This window comes from Crocuta crocuta, unplaced genomic scaffold, assembly GCF_008692635.1.
Source record: "Crocuta crocuta isolate KB4526 unplaced genomic scaffold, BGI_CrCroc_1.0 scaffold312, whole genome shotgun sequence".
In the NCBI taxonomy this organism is placed as follows: domain Eukaryota; kingdom Metazoa; phylum Chordata; class Mammalia; order Carnivora; family Hyaenidae; genus Crocuta; species Crocuta crocuta.
Window position 1 is genome coordinate 1,173,027 of NW_027527378.1, and position 18,187 is coordinate 1,191,213.

Genomic DNA, 18,187 nt, shown 5'->3' on the forward strand with positions numbered 1-18,187 from the left:
AATGCCACTGAATGTACACTTAGTTGATGGACAAAATGGTATTATGTATATTTTACCATAATAAAAATATTCTACATTTCTACAGGAGTACATAGAAAGCTTTCGTGGGGATTTCCATTGGGACGTAAAGCTGAGTGCGTGAGACTGAGAAAGGTCTTAGTTTTGTTCTGCTGGAATTTTTTACCACGTACTCGGGTTATTTTCATTATAAATAAAACCAACAAGAATGAAATCAGCCTTTAACCTGGAAATTCCTCTCTTAAAAATTCAGCCTAGAAAAACAATCAGGGAAGGTACGATGATGCATACGTAAGGACGGTGTTTTTCGTGTTAAAAATATAGAAGCAATATAAATAGTATATGAGGACTGGTTGATAAATGGCGGCAGATCTCTACAATGGATGAGCACGCAGCTGTCTGAAAGAGAAGGGGGCCCATAACAGGTTCAGTTCTAAAACCAGGTGACATTTATGACCTCATTACTGTCTGAAGAAGAGTGACATGCAGATACTGCATGCACATTCCTGGTCAGATAAAAGCCTGGAAGGTTCCATATAAAATGGTTGCTCCTGGATAACAGGATCAAGGGCAATTTCTATTTATTTATATTCTTTAACTTTGACTTTTTTTAAAGTTTATTTGAGAGAGAGCATGAGTTGGGAAGGAGCGGAGAGAGGGGGAGAGAGAGAATACCAAGCAGGCTCTGTGCCGTCAGTGCAGACCCTGATGTGGGGCTTGACCTCATGAACTGTGAGGTCATGACCCGAGCTGAAATCGAGAGTTGGACGTTTAACCGACTAGGCCACGCAGGCGCCCCAAGATTTTATTATTATAATAATTATTGCAAAGAACTCCTGTAATGAGAGAGTAACAGGGCTCTTTCCACTTTGAGAAACAAACAAGAAAGGGGTTCAGGGAACACTCAGAAGTCACAATGAGTAATTCAGAAGTCACAAAGCCTTTAAGGGTACCGGGGAGTACCCTGCCGTGTGCCATCTCTCTGGAGCCTTTGCCGTATTTCCCACCTTACAATCAGCATACTTTGGTTCCTTTCGCTAAAGAGTCGCCAGCTGAATTTCTCACACAAATATCTAATTCTGGTGTCTACTTTTCAGAACTCACAACAATGATATGTGGCAATAATAATAATAATCAGCAAATTTAAGACAGCTTTCAACAAGAAAATTCTCTCAATCCATTGCAGATGAACATATTTTTTAGTTCAGCCCACCGCTGTCCTTCTGGACAAGCAACAGACGCCATTAACAGTGATGTTAAAACAATGTGTTTCCTTTTATCATGCTATCTTCCTTTTTGAAAATACTCTAAGTTAAAGCCAACAGAAAAAGACATCAAGAGACATACATATTTTATAGATATCATCAGCTCTCCCCTTTAAAATGTTTTTCAACAAGAGACGGGAATATGGAAGACATATGACGCATTGTAAGCCTCACTTATCCTGTGGTTTATTTAGGGAATTTTGTGTTTGGAAAATGACAGACTTCTGCTTTTAGGTAGACAAATATGATCTCACGGTGAGAAAACAGACAACCTATCCCCAGCAAACTTTTAGCAAGTCAAATAATTTAGTGTCTTTGTTTTAGTGTGCATATGAGCAAATGAATATAAATGCTCAGTACTACAAAAGTAGCCAAGTATCTTTATCTCTATATATANAAAAGTCACTACTCACAGCTTCTCCATTTACCAGGAAAAATCCCAATGTCCATGCCTCCCCAGAGTGAAATGCCTCGTAGCTGGCTCTCTTTGCACAGACATACTCTTCTCTCCTAAGTTAACCTGAGGAGCAAGCTGGATTTGTTTAGTGCACAAACATCTGTCGTGGCTAAACATCTCGGTGACACGGTGTAACAGTTACTGCTTGTGCAAGCTGCCCATGGAAATTACTCTCTGCAGTGTGCGCACATGAAAACCCAAGACACAGAGAAACCAAAACATCTGTAAAAATTAATGGCCGAATTGACCAAAGGGGTGGTGGGGTGGTGGGGGGGATTAAAACAGCTAAACAGTTCCAGTGCAACATTTGGCTTTAGAAACGACTCCTCCACGTTATAGGTTCTTCCCAGCCTCCCCACTGAGGGCGATCCTGGCCGGCATACACTTCACTGTAACCCACCAGGGCAAAGCCATTACAAGTCTTGTTAGAAAACAGCGCAGACAAGATGCAAGATTAAGGGGGCTTATTACATCTCTAAAAGCAAAGAAAGAAATACCTCTTCTCCCATCATGCAGTCAGCCTCCGTTCTTCAGTTTGAAAAGGTCCCAGAACTACCCTGGAGCACTCCCACTTCCTTCCAACAGCCAAAGGCACAGAGCCTGGAGGACCCAGCCTAACCCTGAGTCATACTTGGGACCAAATGAGCAATGAGGAGAACAAAGCTCGCATTTGTTTACGGTTCAGGAAGCCCGGGCCGATTCATGGCTTGGGTGGCTTTGCGAGGAGTCCTCCTCCCTCGCCTGCGTTGCTGCAGGAATGTAGCTGTCTCTCGGGGACCCACAGGTGTGACCATTTAGACAAGGAACACACTGAAAGAGTGTTTATTTGGCAGGACTCGGCGGCCACTTCTGTTTAAAAACGTCAGAGGGAAGATATAAAAGCCCACTATTTTTCAAAAGATAATGTGATGGGGAGTGACAGAGGTCTAGAATATGGTTTGGATATGAAATGCCCATCATAAAAATACCCGTGCTTTAAAGAAATAAAAATTAGTAGTGATACACAAAAATGAGTCATTTAAAAAAAGAAAAAAAAAGAAAAAAACGAAGAAAAAACAGCCGTGGCTTTAGAGAAACACGCACGCTAGGAAAACTCCAGCAAAACCGTCGCCAGCCAGGCCATCGACAGTATCACCACAGACGGTAATAAAATGTTTAAATAGCAATCTTGCTTTTTCCCCAAATGAGATACCGTTTGAATCACCACTTCAATGGATTTGGAGTCCAGTGGTTAAGAGTTCAGAGCCCCAGAGCCACAGTGTCTGAGATCAAAATCCCAGCGGGGCTATTTCCCAGTTATGTGATTCTGAGCAACTCATTTAACCTCCATTCACCTCAGTTTCCTTATCTATAAAATGGGGATAAAAGCACCCATCAGTGGGGTTGTCTGGAAGATTAAATAAGTAATAGATGTCAAGTCCTTAAAAAAGTACCTGGCAATCAGCCACTAACGCAGATTCGGAACAACTTCCCAGGTCAGGTTCCGAATCCACAGCCTCCTCACCTCTCTTCACCACTGTGGTCTTGCTCCCCCAAATCCACCACCTGGGTCTAAGCATGAGAAAAACCATCAGACAAATGCTAATTTAAAGACGTTCTTTTTTTGTTAATGTTTATCTATTTTTGAGAGAGAGAGTCAGAGAGAGAGAGCGAGAGCATGAGCAGGGGAGGGGCCTTTTGCTTTCTGTAATACACAAAAGAGTTTTCTTTGAAAGGAAACTTGGCTCTTCTATCAGTTCTGCTGCCAACCCAGGCTACAGCGGCCTAACTCAAAGAGTGTGCATGAGGTGGGCCCATCTGCCCCCTTTCCAAGAGCTACTAGAAGCTCCTGGTGCCTGGCCAATTAGTCATCAACCACAGAGCCCTGGGCCTGGCAACCCTCCCAGCTACTTCCTCCCCATCTCCAGTCCACGCTGCTCGGCACCTCCCCAGTTATCTCTTGGGGGCCAATCTGATCATGCCGCTCCCCAACAGAACTCCTCCAGTGACCGGCCAGCTCACCCGGAAGAAGTACTGCGTGTGTGAAGCGGCTGGCAGAGCCCTGCGGGGAGAGGGCTCACCTGCCTCCGACCCTCTACGTCCTCCTCCCTCACCACCTCCCCTGGACTCCAGCCAAATCCAGCCCTTCCAGCATAACCATGCTCTCTCCTTGTCCATGCACACGGTACCAGGACCATGAAATCCCATTTACCTTTTTTTTTTTAATGTTTTATTTATTTCTAGGGGAGAGAGAGAGCGAGAGAGACAGAGTGAGCAGAGGNCTGCATCATAATGACTTTTGTCCATGTCCGCTTTTTCCCATGTATGCGTAATCCAAAGCAATAAATGAGAGGCCCGTATGTGACAGTTGATTCAAGGCATGATGCAGGGGAGGGGGTGTTAACTCCATCCCAATTAACTACACAAGACCCACTTCACCCTAAATGAATATCCTGCCAGTAAAAAATCTGCATGTATCATGCTACTACAGAATCCAGACATGCCTCCTAGCTGATTCCTTTACAAACGGACTGCCACTCCTGAGCTCATTTACCTAGTACTTCCAGAGCTGCCACTGCTGATCCATAAAAGGTGTTCAATAAAGCTTCAGTAAGTGAATGAATGAGCCAATTAATAAACAAATGAAAGAATGAGTCTGTAGCCAGACCACAAGCAGACCCCAAACAGAATAAGTCTTCCTTCATAATTTCAACTGGGTCAGGACAAAATATCATATTCAAGTATCCAGTATACAAATATTTACCAAGGGCCAACTATAGATTTAACAATGATTTTCAAGGAGTTATAAGTACGTTGGTGACTAACACTGGCGCTTCCTTCCTTCCTTCCTTCCTTCTTTCCTTTCTTTCTTTCCTTTCCTTTCCTTTCTTTTCCTTTCCTTTCCTTTCCTTCCTTCCATACTTACTTTCTAACGGCTAATATTTAAGACTTGGTGATGCCAAACAAACAGCTATCCAGATACAGTGAAATTCAATTCTACTTGTCTGAGTTTGAAATTTTCCATAATAAAAACTTTAAGAAACGATCCTGGAAACTGCACTGCTATTTACAGGCACTCCTTCTGTTCTAATAACCAGAAGGGTAGCAATAATAACTATGAACGTTAATCAAGTGATGATTAAATGCCAGGCACTTTTCTACCCAATTTTTGGTGTTACTTAATCCTCATGACAGCCATATGGGACACGTCCTGTTGGTATTCTAATTTTACAGATGAGGACTCTAAAGCAGTGAGTGCTTAAGTAATCTGTCCCCGGAAGAGTCAGAGTTGGGATGTGAACTCGGGCAATCCCGCCTGCTTACTAAATAACCACTATACGCCTAAAAACACAAATTTAAGGCCTGCTGGGAATGTGATTCTTGCTGATGATCTGGCTGTAATTGAACATTTCTTCGAAAATACTACTTTGCTGCGTGCTTTAGAAAGTATATGTCAAGCACATATCAAACAGTAAACAACACCAAACACATCAAAGAGTAATCCTGTAATACTGTTTCTGGTTCCCTTTCCCTACCAACAACACCCCCTCCTCACTTCTCCTAAGTAAGGAGACTTAACAGAGACACAATGGGGAAAGATAACACATAAAATGAAGTCTGAAAATCCCAGACCATTCACCCAGGCAAACAGTGGGCACCTTAATACCATCTACTTATTAAAAATCATGGATTTTGCAACCACTCAAGAGAGGTCACGTAATCTTCTCTTTCAACCAAAATGAGAGTCATCCAATACTTTAAGTCTCAGGTAACCACAGCAAGATTTTGAAACCCAGTTGTGTTTCATTAGTCAAAGAAGACACTGTTAGCTTCTGGAGATCCCCAGAGTTTATTTCTAGTCTTCAAATGATTAGAGACGTAAATCTCTCATTTTTTAAGGAACTAAGATCATCACTTTAGATGTTTACATATTTTAATTTTACTTAAGTATACAGCTTGATGAATTTTTACTAAATGGCTAAAAAGCCTGCCTATATACAAAAATGGTAAAATTTCTCTTACTGCAATTTGGCTGATTTTACAAAATGATTAGTAGCTCTCCTTTATATACAATTTTAATTCTCAGTCTGTTACAAGAGAAAGTTACAATGTTGATATCATAAAGGCATTAATTTGGGTAACAAATGAGATCCAAGATGATTAGAGTTGAAAAGACACTGTCACAAACACAATGTCAGGTTGTGGGATATAGTAGCAAATGTAGAAAGAACACAGGACCATTGCAAGAGAGAGATATCCGACGGCAGATCAACTAAGAGACAAAAGGCAATCAGCTAAGACAGACAGACTGTGGAAAAGGAGCTTCTTGGAGAATTTCTTTGGAGGGAATCCAGTAAACAACCAATGTCAAGAGCCTGGGCATGGAATGAGCTGACACCAAAAAGCCAAGATTATTCTACATAAAGGCATATCAGGTTAAGTCCTGGGGAATCCCTTGAGTATCAGTAATTTACCCACCTATGTGTAATACCTTCCATTCCTTTCCCTAAGTGTTGGGCAGATGTGGTCACCTGAGTGATTCATAAAAGTGGAAGGAGTTTAGAAAAAGATTGGGGTGCCTGAGTGGCTCAGTTGGTTGAGTGTCCAACTTCGGCTCAGGTCATGATCTCACTGCTTGTGAGTTTGAGCCTTGCATCAGGCTCTGTGCTGACAGCTCAGAGCCTGAAGCCTGCTTCGGATTCTATGTCTCCCTCTCTCTCTGCCCCTCACCCACTCGTGCCCTGTCTCTCAGTCTCTTCAGAAATAAATAAATGTTTAAAAATTTCCATAAAAAAAAAGAAAAAAGACTAGAGCCAGGCTGGGGTCACAAGGAAGCATCCTGATGAGGAAATTCCCTCTTGGGTCCACAGGTAGAGGATAGAAGGTACCAGCCATATTTACGAAAATAAGGTTCTGTCTGGGATGCCTTCTTGCTTATAGTCTTCCAACCCAATATCCAGGCTGATGACTCCCAAACCTACATGTACAGCCCTCTCACAATCACCACTTATTTACCCAACAGCCTGCTGGATGCCTCCACTTGATGGCCCCACAAGAACCTTAAAAATCCAGCTCATCTAAGACTGAACCCATAACCTCTCTCCTCCCCAAATATCTTCCTTCTCTAGTGGGCTCTAACAGGGAATGATACTACCATCCACCTGGCTGCGTAAGCCAGTTGCCTAAGACATCGTTTTCAAGTCTTCCCTTTCCTTTATCCTCCGCATACCATCATATTTCTTCATTCTACCTTCAAAATATTTCCCCAAACCACCCATGACAACACTTCTAAGCTGTTAGAAAGAAAAACTATTTCTCTTATCTTGATGTTTCCTGTCATGTAAAATGGAGCCCAAATGGACACTTTATGGACACAAGTGGACACTCCTAGAACTCTCTGCTTCCTTATTCACTCTCTCAGGGGAGAACAAAATGACTGCTCTGATAGGTGAATTTCAGAAAAAGTAATTGGGCATGTTCATCTCAACTCCTCTTTGAGGTTGGCCTCTGCTCTTCCCCAAGGGGCAGGCCCCTCTATCTCACATGGGTCTGGCTTTAGTTCAGTGTTGCGGAGACTGGGTGGGTGGGTCTAATTCTGGGGATCAGCTGGCAGGCCCATTTGGCTCTCACATTCATCTACATCCTTCAACTTTGCCTTCATCAGTAACAACATTGCTACCTAACACAGGTAGAGAAAGGTGCACAAATCTTAAGTGTACAGCTTTGAGGAATTTTCACAAAATGAAATAAGATCTATATCAAAAGAGAAATGTACCATATTCATGGGTTGGAAAGGTATCAATTCTCCCCAAAAGTATATACAGAGTCAATGCAACCTTAATCAAAATTCCAAAAAGGATCTGTTTGGGGGTTTTTTTGGTGGTGGTGGGGTGATGACAAGCTAACTCTAAAATTCACATGAAAATACAAGGGGTCAAGAATAGTCCAGGAAACCTTGAATAAGAGGAACAAAGATTGAAGACTTATACTGCCAGATATCAAGACTGACTCTAAAACCACAGTAAATGAAGTAGTATAGAATGAGTGCAAGGACACATATAGACTGACAGAACCCAAGAGTTCAGCAAATGGACTAACACATACACAGACACTTAAATTATGGCAAAGGTGATAATGGCTGTGCAGTGCAGAAAGGATGATGCTTTCAATAAACACTGCTGGGTGAAATGGACACCCATACTGAAAAAAGGAGCAAAAATATTATGTTGATTCTCCATCCACTGACTCATTTTATTCATTAACTGCTTTAGAACCTAGATGGAGGTGGGAGGTTATTGAGAGAGCCAAAATAAGTTTCTGTTAACCTCTCTGCTGAATTTTAGTTACCCTGTCTTCCGTAATCCACTCCTCCCACTCTAAATTGGCATACTTTCTCTAAATCACCTACCTGATCATTTCACTCTCTTGTGGAAAAGAGCTCCCTAATGATGCTCCTCATTGCCTTTACGATCAAGTCCAAACTACTTAACAAGTCACCAGGCCCCTCCTGATCTGGGTCCTGTTCCTTTTCTATTTTCATCTCTCCCTACTTCCTGCTGAAGCCTCAACATATGTTCTGTGCTATCTCAATTTTCCTCTCAGACATCAATACATGTTGTTCTTCTCACTTTAATAACTCTATACTCCTTGGCTTGATGAATGTCTACTGGATGCCATGGTTCTCAGCCTAAACATCACTTCCTGTGGCCCTACAAACATTACTTCCTGTATGAAGGGGGTACACTGGTACATGAGCACTCACTTTCCAGCCTCCCTCACAATTCACCACTTCCTGCCATGCACCTTGTTCTCAACCTGGTCTCAGCCTGTGGTATTCCCCACACCTGTACTGTTATTGCTTGTTTACTTTTCTGCAGCTCCCTGAAGGCAGTGACGTGGTCCTGTTTACCCCAGGGCTAAACATATAGTGAGTACTCAATACATACTAGTTGAAACGAGTTAAAGTTATAATTTCAAATTATTTTCTGTTATATAACATTTTAAAAAATCCAATGAGGTAGGATACATATACAGAGTATTCCCATTTGACATATGGCCCAGTCGAGGTTGAGGGATTTTTGTCAGGGTCAATCAGCTAGGACAGTGGTACCATGTCCTTCTAATCTTCTGATATTTAACTTGGCTCATCTTTAGCCACACTGTATTTTCCATTATTTTAATGCAACACACACTTACCTCTGGGCTTAGTTTAAATGTTATATTTTTTCCCAAGGCTCTTCTTTTTTTAACCTTTTATCAAGGGAAATTTACAATATATAGAAAAATGGACTATAGGCTACCAATCCACCATGTTTTCACCCACCCAGTTTCAGCAATTATCAACTCATGACCAATCTTGTTTCCTTTGTGCCCCACCCACTCTTCCACCTTCCAAATTACTGGAAGCAAAGTCTCAGATATTAAATAACCTCATCTGTCAATATTTCAGTTAAATGGTGCATTAAACAAATCATTCACAGTCATAGCCAACTGGTGTATTAAAAGGACTTGTAAACAGGGTCCTTCCTTATAGCTCGATTAATTGAGAAGCAAGACTACTCACTGTTCCCTATTGCTGGGGTGGGGAATGTTACATAATACCTCTCCTGGTGTGTGACTATCAGCCTTTGGTCACTCTGGCTAGGGTGATATGGATTAGAGCCTAGTCAGAATAAGCACAAAATTTTCTAGTGTCTGAGAGAAGTGGGTCTCAAAACTTCACAACTTGAAGGGATAATATGCTTGCAGTTGTTAAAAATCACCAGATTCCTTTATTCCTTCATCCAAGTTATCAAACCAGCCATCTAAGAAGACCAACTGCCCTAGCCCACTAGGGGACCTGCCTGGGTCTCACCTAACAAACGCTGTCGACATTCAGTCTGTGCTTCTGCAGAATCAAAACAGCGAGCTCCGTTCTCAGGGGAAATTTCCTTCCACAAACATAAATCTTGGACACAAAACCATCCCAAAACTGACGAGAACCAGGCTGCGCACTAGTAAAACATGATCACCCTCACCGGCCCTCATGCCGGGCTGTGCAATAAAATAATGGATCCATAAATCTATGCAACTATCCATAGTGCCAACAACAGTGGGTGGAGATAGGTTTGAGTCCTTTTAGAGGCTGTAAAAAATCGGCCACAGCCAGTAAAGCAAGCTGGGAAGTTTATGTTTTCCCCAGAGGCTTTGCAATGAGAAGTGGGTTAAGATTGCTGCCGGCACATGGTCTCCTTCTGCAAACAAATCATGAATCAAGATGCACACACATGCACACACGCATATATATAACGCTGGTGATGTTAACATGTCATGTCACCAAGACCAATACAGTAAATCTCTGCTTCACAAAAATGCAGTGAACCCAAAACCCACCATACTTTCAACTCTATAACTGTTACATAACCCCATCCAGTCTCGTCATTTTATAGAGGTCTGTAATCTCCAGAGTGCTATGTTAATACAGTTCTAATATTATTCATGCACCTATTACTTACTGGACACACCTCCCGTGTGCCACACGGTGCTCTAAGCACATAGCATATATTGGTGAACAAAATAAATAACAAACATAAGAAAAAATAAATACGATGTTAGAAAGGGTTGCATGCTGTGGAAACAAAAATTGCAGCACAAGTGAGCAGGGTGGGCCAAGGGAGCAGGTGTCAGAATGAGTGGGCCGAGGGAGGGCTCGCTGAAAAGGTGAAGTCTGAGCAGAGCAGCAGGGGAGAGGCGTGCAGGCAAGTGGGCAGATGGATTTGGGGTGTCCAGCCACAGGAAACCGCTATGAAAAAAGGTCCCCAAGTGGGAGAATGCTCGGTATGCTTAAAGAAAAGCAAGGGGACGGAACAGAGTAAGCGAGGGGAGAAGGTGACGATCAAAGTCCAAGTGGTAACAAAGTTGAGTCACTTCAGCCTGGAGGCCCTGGGGAGGCCTTTCCCTTTGGTTCTCTGGGGAGCCTCTGCAGGGGTGCAAGCAGAGGTGTGGCACGATCGAACTTAGGGTTTCAAAGGATCACCCTCACTTGATCGTTGAGACTACACTGTAGGGGAAGGGGAGAAGCGGAAAGCCCTATTAGGAGGCCAGTGAGTGATGATGAGAGGGCGGGGGAGCCACGGAGGCGATGAGGTGACGGATTGTGGTGGGTGCCGCACATTCATCGGGGGCAGAGCTGATGGAGTCGCCTGATGGATCAGACACAGGTTGTGAGAGAAGGAAAGAAGCCACGGACAGCCCTAAGGCTTTTGTCCTGACCTGTAGGAGGGGGAGTAGCACGGCCTTCACTGAGACGAGGAAGGCTGTGGGCAGAGCAGTTTGAAGGGGATGATGATGAGCTGAGGCTTGGACGAGCTGGTAAGGACTTAAGGTCTTCGGGTGGAGGTGTGCAAGTCGGCAGCTGGGCACGTGGCCCTGAGGTCCAGAGGGAAAGTGTGCTGAGGTACGAACTTGGGATTATTGTATGTGACGTCGATACTGCTACTGCTAATAATCCAATTTACTTCTGTGGTCAGAACAAATACTCATAGCAATAATAAAATTTACATACACACACACACACACGCGCGCGCGCGCGCGCACACACACTGTCCTTCTACACAGAGAAGAATAAGACCAAGAACCATGAAGCAAAATGCTGACTCAGTCAATGATCATGTTCATTTCAACCACTTGAATGAAATGAAGAAAAACTACATCCATCATTTCTTCCCAAGATGGGGACTTGGTCTTTTGTAAATATTTACAGGAGTCTGAAAGTGATCATGTGAAAGAGAAATGAGCTTGCAAGCTGGGATACCATCTAGAGAGTTTTCAGATCTTGAGAAACATCATATATTGCTTACTGAAGGAAACAATGCTGGCTCAGATAAGCTGCAGTGAAAGAAGTGTCAACGGAACAGTCTTTCATGTCTAAATCTTTCTGCCTTTTTCATCTCCAAGAGTATTAAGTGTCCCAAAGTTTCCTTTCCAGATTCTGTTTCTTAATGCCTGACACCAGGCAAGGTTGCTGGGGGTTGGGGGAAAGAGGTGGGTGGAAGTTCCACAGCTGTGGAAGATGATGCAACTTTGAAAAATTCATCTCACCGAAAAATGGAAAACATTCTAAAGCCACTGATAAACCTGCATTAGAGACGCTGCCAACGCCCCAGCCCCCAAGCCTCCTGGCACAAACATCAAAGCAAAAGTTTCAGCACTAAATCGAATTAGAGAACACTCCGTAAGCACAGCATGAGTGTAGCTTATTACAATCTGGAAAATTCCACAGAATTTATCAAATCCGAAGTCAAGCTATGTGCTCAGAAGCGTACCACGGTAGACATCACCAACAGCCACAAGGGCCACGGCTCTGGGTGTGTTGCTGTGGCAACCGCGTACCCAGCAGCCACAGGCTGTCTGCCTCTCCCCAACCCGGAACCAGAGGTAGAAGGAAAGAGCCAGCTTCCCGATGGTAACCCCCAGGGAGTCTCAGCACAGCCCGTCTCCATCACACACACACGCGGGAGGCTTCCTTTCGGCACTCTGAAACCATTCCCACCCAGCTCCCAGAGCAACAGCGCACAGCCCTTCCCGCTACTGCAGAACCAGCCGACACACCCAGGCACGAAGCACGGGAGAAATGGACACGGAGAAGCGAAAGATGAGCTGGGTCCAGGTGTGAGGGGCTTTTTTTGGGGGGGGGGGGAGGGGAACGGAGAAGGGCAGGGCTATCTGAAAAGTCATACAGAGGCACATTCCGTAGAGAGAGGAGTCAGAGAAGCCGCAAAGTGAGCCTTTCCAGGAAAGCAGTTCCCCCACGGAGGGAGGACCTCGAAGGGGAGAGGGCAGCCAGCCAGCATTGAGGACACCGGCACCCTGAACGAGGCATCGGAAGTCGCAGATGCCAAGCCCTACAACGGCCGTTTGGGTGCTCCACACTGTGTTGAAAGAAAGCAAAAACTGTCGCACATACCTTCTCCACTGGTAGAAAGTCATTCTCTACTTCAATCGACCTTGGTCTTAGTTTTATTGGTTTGTCTTTGAATATATCTCCAAAGCCCACTCCCTTAACTTTCTTCGGCTGGATGGCTGCGGTTGCGACTGTCCCGTTGGCCCCTTCGGATTTGGTACTGCTCGAGTCACCCCCATCACTCTCGGAGCCTGTGGTTTCCCTTAAACCTGTCAAGAGTGGGGACGGGGAGAGAAAGAGCTCAGACATCAGCCGCAGCCGTGAAGCACCTCACAGCCAGCCAGGAACCACCTCTGACAGTGTTTCTGGGCACAGGGTAACCTGCACTGGGACTTTTCATTTAGTGTGTCGAATATGTTGCATTTGGGTGGCTCTGAGTTTTGTTCGATCTCCCCACCCCCAGCCTTTAATTTAAGTGAATCCAGATTCTTCAAAAGAATCTCATTTCAAAGCCAATCTCTCTGTAAGTGTGACATTTCACCTCTCTTCAGCCGGAGCCTGATTCTGATACAAGCTTGTTTTGCCACAATCTGGGCAATAACATCCCTTCCCACCCTGTTCTCGCCTCCCCCTCCAGTCAGTACCACATACTGTACCTCCAATCTCTATGACTCATGGCAATTAGCAATTAGCAACGAAAGTAAGATTTCCTAAAGAGAGACTGAAAAGCTAAGAGCCATTTAAACAAATTAGCAATTAAAGAAACCACACAAAATTATGACTGCCAAAGAATTAAATCTCTTTGGATGGCTTCACAAGGAATAAATGCATGGAGACATGTTTCTCTAGGAAAGCATTAAACCAAACCTGACATTGAGACGCTTTCACTGGCAAGATGATTATGTCTGTTAAAGAGGGAAAGGAAGCTGCCCTTTCGGAGGCCAGAGGCCCCCAAGCCTACCGCTCTTCTTCCCTCCTTTAATACCGTCATTTTCCCAAAGATGAATCCCTTTCTGGGGACATGACACTCTTCCTTTGACCTCTTGTGGCATGTGTTGGAAGTCAACAAATAGTCATCAGCAAAACAACATGAACACTTACCTCCCAGATTCTTTTTTCCCCAGGCTCTGCCCACAATCATGCTCCTAAAAGGAAGAGCCTGTTTGTTTCCTAGTTAATTTCTGGGTGTACATTCTGACTTCGAAAGTCAGTACACCAGTCATGCCATCAAAGGGCGGGATTCAAAGGATATTTTATGGAGTACTAGTCTGCCATTCAATCTGTCTCCGAAACCTCTAGCTGTAGAGAACAGTTCCTGAACATTTACTATATATCCCCTGATGACAGCAATGCCCTTGATGAAAGCACATTGTCCAACTTTGTTCTGTATTAGCCAATCGTGCGCTATCTTTCTTTAGGAAAGGTGGCCTCCTAGTACATAAGAACAATACACCAAATAATTGCTCACATAAAGTTTTATAAAATGTCGAAGTCATTCAAATAAAGAGGTCTCAGGGCAGGAAGAAACTGTTAAATGAAAACAGATAAAATATAGAAAGGTAATTATAAATTGCTAACAAGTTTCAAAATCAAATCCTTAAAATTAAAACAATGGCTGTGTTTGTTGCTGCTGCTGTTTTCAATAAAATGGTTATTTCTAAGCCAAAAAGGAAGGGGGGAGGAGGAAGATCCCTGGTGTACATTGAAATTAGCTAAAGAATAGCATGTGTGAGCAAGAGCAGAGGGCAGGGCACTAAGAAGCGGTCTACAGCAGAGGGGTCAGCCGTACTTTCTCGGACTGGATCCGAGTGTGCAAACACGGAGAACCCCTCTGGATTAGCTATCCATTTGTGTGTTTATTTGTTCATTGTTTTTGGAGATATCCCTGCTGGAGATATAATTCTGGAGTCTAAATATTGTGTCATTCCCCCTTTAACATGTTCTCATTTTGCCGTATGGATTCCTTCTATGTGATAAATGGCTTGTATATACTTTTCGGGGTTGGAAAGAACCATTTGAAGGTGGAATAAAGAAACAGTTAGTGGAAAGAAATCATTACCATCCTGCTCTCCCCACCACCACCACCAGCACCAGCACCACCACCAGCAGCAGAGGGCAGCAGGGCAAATGGTTTAGGACAAGTCTGTTTGATATATTTTCAACCGCTGCCATTTGGAGTTCACTGAGCTTCTGGTTTCAGGGATTCGCTGCCTTCCAGGCTCCTCTTAATGAGTTTATATTAATCACCGTGAGAAACGCTCTTCACATTACGCAGGGAGAGGTGGCGCAGTCACTCAACCACATAAGCACGGACCGGGAAGGCAACACACGGGAGATCTGTCTTCCAGACATTCTGGCAGCCTGCTTCCATCACTTTTAAGTATGTAAACTATATAGCTCCATGTCTGGGTTGGTGAAATAACTCAAAACCTAGTTCCTTCCCTTTGGAGGGAAAGAAAGGTGACTTTTCATTTGTAGGTCCGTTTGGTGCTGTATCTTCTAGCTACTGGTGCCCATCACACACTATCCCGTAAAATGTCCCAGCATCACGCTCAGAGTGCCAGGTGACGCCCACAAGCAGTACAGGCCCGAGTGGGCTGTGGGCTGGGGACGGCTCACAAAGGGGTCACTACTGTTGCACAGGGAGGTCAGTACAGGAACTGTGCATGTTTAGAAGCGCTTAGAGCACTGTGCGCCAGCGTGACTTCAGACGTGTGGCCACTGGACTGGTCTGGGTGACTAGGGAATAGACCAATCCTGGTCAAACGCCTGTGCGGAGGCGCAGATGGCACATCGCATGCGTAGTAAAGTCATGTCTACCAAGACCAGGTACCTGTCCTTGGGGGAGTGGAAATAAAAATAACTTCGTCACTTCTGTATACGTAGGCACGTACGCCTGTGTGCACATGCGTGCCAAGGCGGAGGCTTTTCCTTCAAGGGGAAAAAAAAAAAGAACAAAGCCTCGAATTTTCTTTGTTACGTGGCTGGCCAGATAACTTAACAAATTACACTTTCGTGGAATTTACCTTAATAGTCACGCATGGATCAATTCAGATCTGTGAGCCATTTTTGTTTAAATTTAAAACTCCCATATACGGTGCTATTCAGTGGCAGGAACTGTTCTAAGGGCATCAGGAAATCCATTCGTTAATCTCATTCACTTCCTTCCCCTCAACTTTTGGCAGCTTTATTTCACAACACAAAAGGCTATACACGTAAGTCCTGCCAAAGGAAGGCTGTCGTGGGGTGATTGGCCGCGAGCAAAGCAGAACACCATTTCTGGCAGGGAACGTCATGCCAAAGTCTTATTTCTCTGAACAACACAATGAAGAAATGGTTTACTGGTTTCCAATGGCCCCTCAGGAAAAGCAGTGACCACGAGAGGATGACAGCTCCAGGGAAAGCCATGTGACACCACCCAGGGGCCCGGNCTCACAACACAAAAGGCTATACACGTAGGTCCTGCCAAAGGAAGGCTGTCGTGGGGTGACTGGCCGCGAGCAAAGCAGAACACCATTTCTGGCAGGGAATGTCATGCCAAAGTCTTATTCCTCTGAACAACACAATGAAGAAATGGTTTACTGGTTTCCAATGGCCCCTCAGGAAAAGCAGTGACCACGAGAGGATGACAGCTCCAGGGAAAGCCATGTGACACCACCCAGGGGCCCGGAGATACTGGTACAAATATGTACGCCAGGACCAGTGCAACCGGTCCCTTCCCTGCACGCATGATTCATGCACGCATGTCACACACATGGCGGAGGCACAAAGCGAACAAGAAAGCGCCAGGGCTGGTGATGACAATGCCCCCACAGCACACACCAAGGAGACAGCACTTATTCAGGCAGATAAGTCCATGTCCTTGGAGCAGAAATTCACACNTGCCAGGGCTGGTGATGACAATGCCCCCCGCAGCACACACCAAGGAGACAGCACTTATTCAGGCAGATAAGTCCATGTCCTTGGAGCAGAAATTCACACGGACACGTGGCAGAAGCAGGAACAGCTCAGGGAAGTGCGGCCGCGTCAAGAACCACGAGTACCCGGATCTTAGCTTTACAATTGTCTCCTGCTGTTAAGGTCACTCACTGTAATAGCGTCTGTGGCCCTCCGTCTTTCCCGGTGCAGCTCGGTACAGAATTGTCCCTTCAAAGGTAGTCTTTCCTGACAGTGAATGAGAGAAGAGAAGGGGAGAGAAAAACAAGAGGGGTGAAAAGGGGAGCAAATGATGGCAAAAGAAGGAAGAGGAAGAGTCTTTAACTGAACTTGCCTTCAGTGAATCCGCTTTAAGAGTTTTATCGGCAAATTAATTAGAGACCATTAGGCAGAATTTAAGAATGTTACAGAATGAGCCCAAAGTCCCCACGCAATGAGCACCTGGAATCGGGCTCGCCTCTGCACATGACTGGCATGTTGATTATGCCCAATTTAAACCTGGAGCCATTTCCACATTTTAGCTCAAGAACAGGGAAACCTCAGTTAACCGAAGGAAATTCCAATTAACCAGAGTCCTCAATGAACTCAGCTGTACAGTACAAACTTCTGTTTGGAGAGTATAGCCCATGCNAAAAAAAAAAAAGGCACAGAATTCTCTTTAAGGATTTTTACCCTTGGTACCTTTCAGCAAGAAAAGGTACTAATATGCTAGAGGGGGGTTTTCACCACTGAGGTTTAAAACCAGTAGTGGCATTCGTGTAGATGTTAGGGGTTTTCTGCTTAGCACTGAGGACACCAGAAAACTCTGTTTTTCTTGGAACACCTTAATTGACCTTTTACCATATCAGTCATGAAACTGTACTTAAGCATGAGGACATAGGACTCACTCACTGTCAAATGTCAAATTTTCTCTTTTTTTGTTGTTGTTACAAGTAGAGGTTATCAATAGCATAGGACTAGACACACAGCTAAAGGCCAAATTTCTCTGGAATCATGAACAAGTACAGAAAATACACACACTGCCCTAGTTTGAGTGTACACACACACACACACACACACACACACACACACACACCCCTTCCAGAGAATACCAATGGCAAGTGAATGGCTTGCTAAAGGCAAACTCAATTAATATACGCATTACTCTACATTACCCAACAAATAGGTTATTTTATGGGTTATAAGCTAAATATCAAACTGGAGGCCAGTCCTAAGGCTAACTCATAATAACTCTGAGGGAGGGAAAGGCAGACTATGTTTACAAAGAGAGGAACTGAAAGGGAGGGAGTGACTTGCCCCACTTCTTAGAAAATTCTGTAGGAAAATGGAAAACCCCAATAGGAGCCAACAAGTCAGCTTGGGGGCCGCGTTGTTCCTCACACATGAAGAGAACTGTGAGTGATCCAGTCAGCGACTGAAATGCCCTTGCTATGTCCCATTTCCATGTCCTACGGGCATGACGGGACACCCCTGCTCTGNTACATGAAGAGAACTGTGAGTGATCCGGTCAGCGACTGAAATGCCCTTGCGTATGTCCCATTTCCATGTCCTACGGGCATGACGGGACACCCCTGCTCTGTGAAATCTGCCCTTTATGACAAATGTGCTCCGTCCAATGAAAGCAAAAATTGAGATGTTCAAAATCACTGG

General features: G+C 44.4%; 1 protein-coding gene across 6 annotated transcripts in view; it reads right to left on the reverse strand.

Annotated features, from left to right (window-relative positions):
- The window catches only part of SH3KBP1 (SH3 domain containing kinase binding protein 1), a 281,170-nt gene that overhangs the window by 116,743 nt on the left and 146,240 nt on the right, over nt 1-18,187 (reverse strand). For 4 of the 6 annotated variants that reach the window (XM_077770366.1, XM_077770174.1, XM_077770288.1 and 1 more), the window contains 2 exons: nt 16,691-16,765; nt 12,665-12,870 (listed from right to left, as the gene is read on the reverse strand). In XM_077770366.1, coding sequence (XP_077626492.1) covers nt 12,665-12,870; nt 16,691-16,765 — 281 coding nt within the window. The remainder of the gene's footprint in view (nt 1-12,664; nt 12,871-16,690; nt 16,766-18,187) is intronic. The other 2 variants (XM_077770448.1, XM_077770238.1) reach the window with 1 other exon arrangement.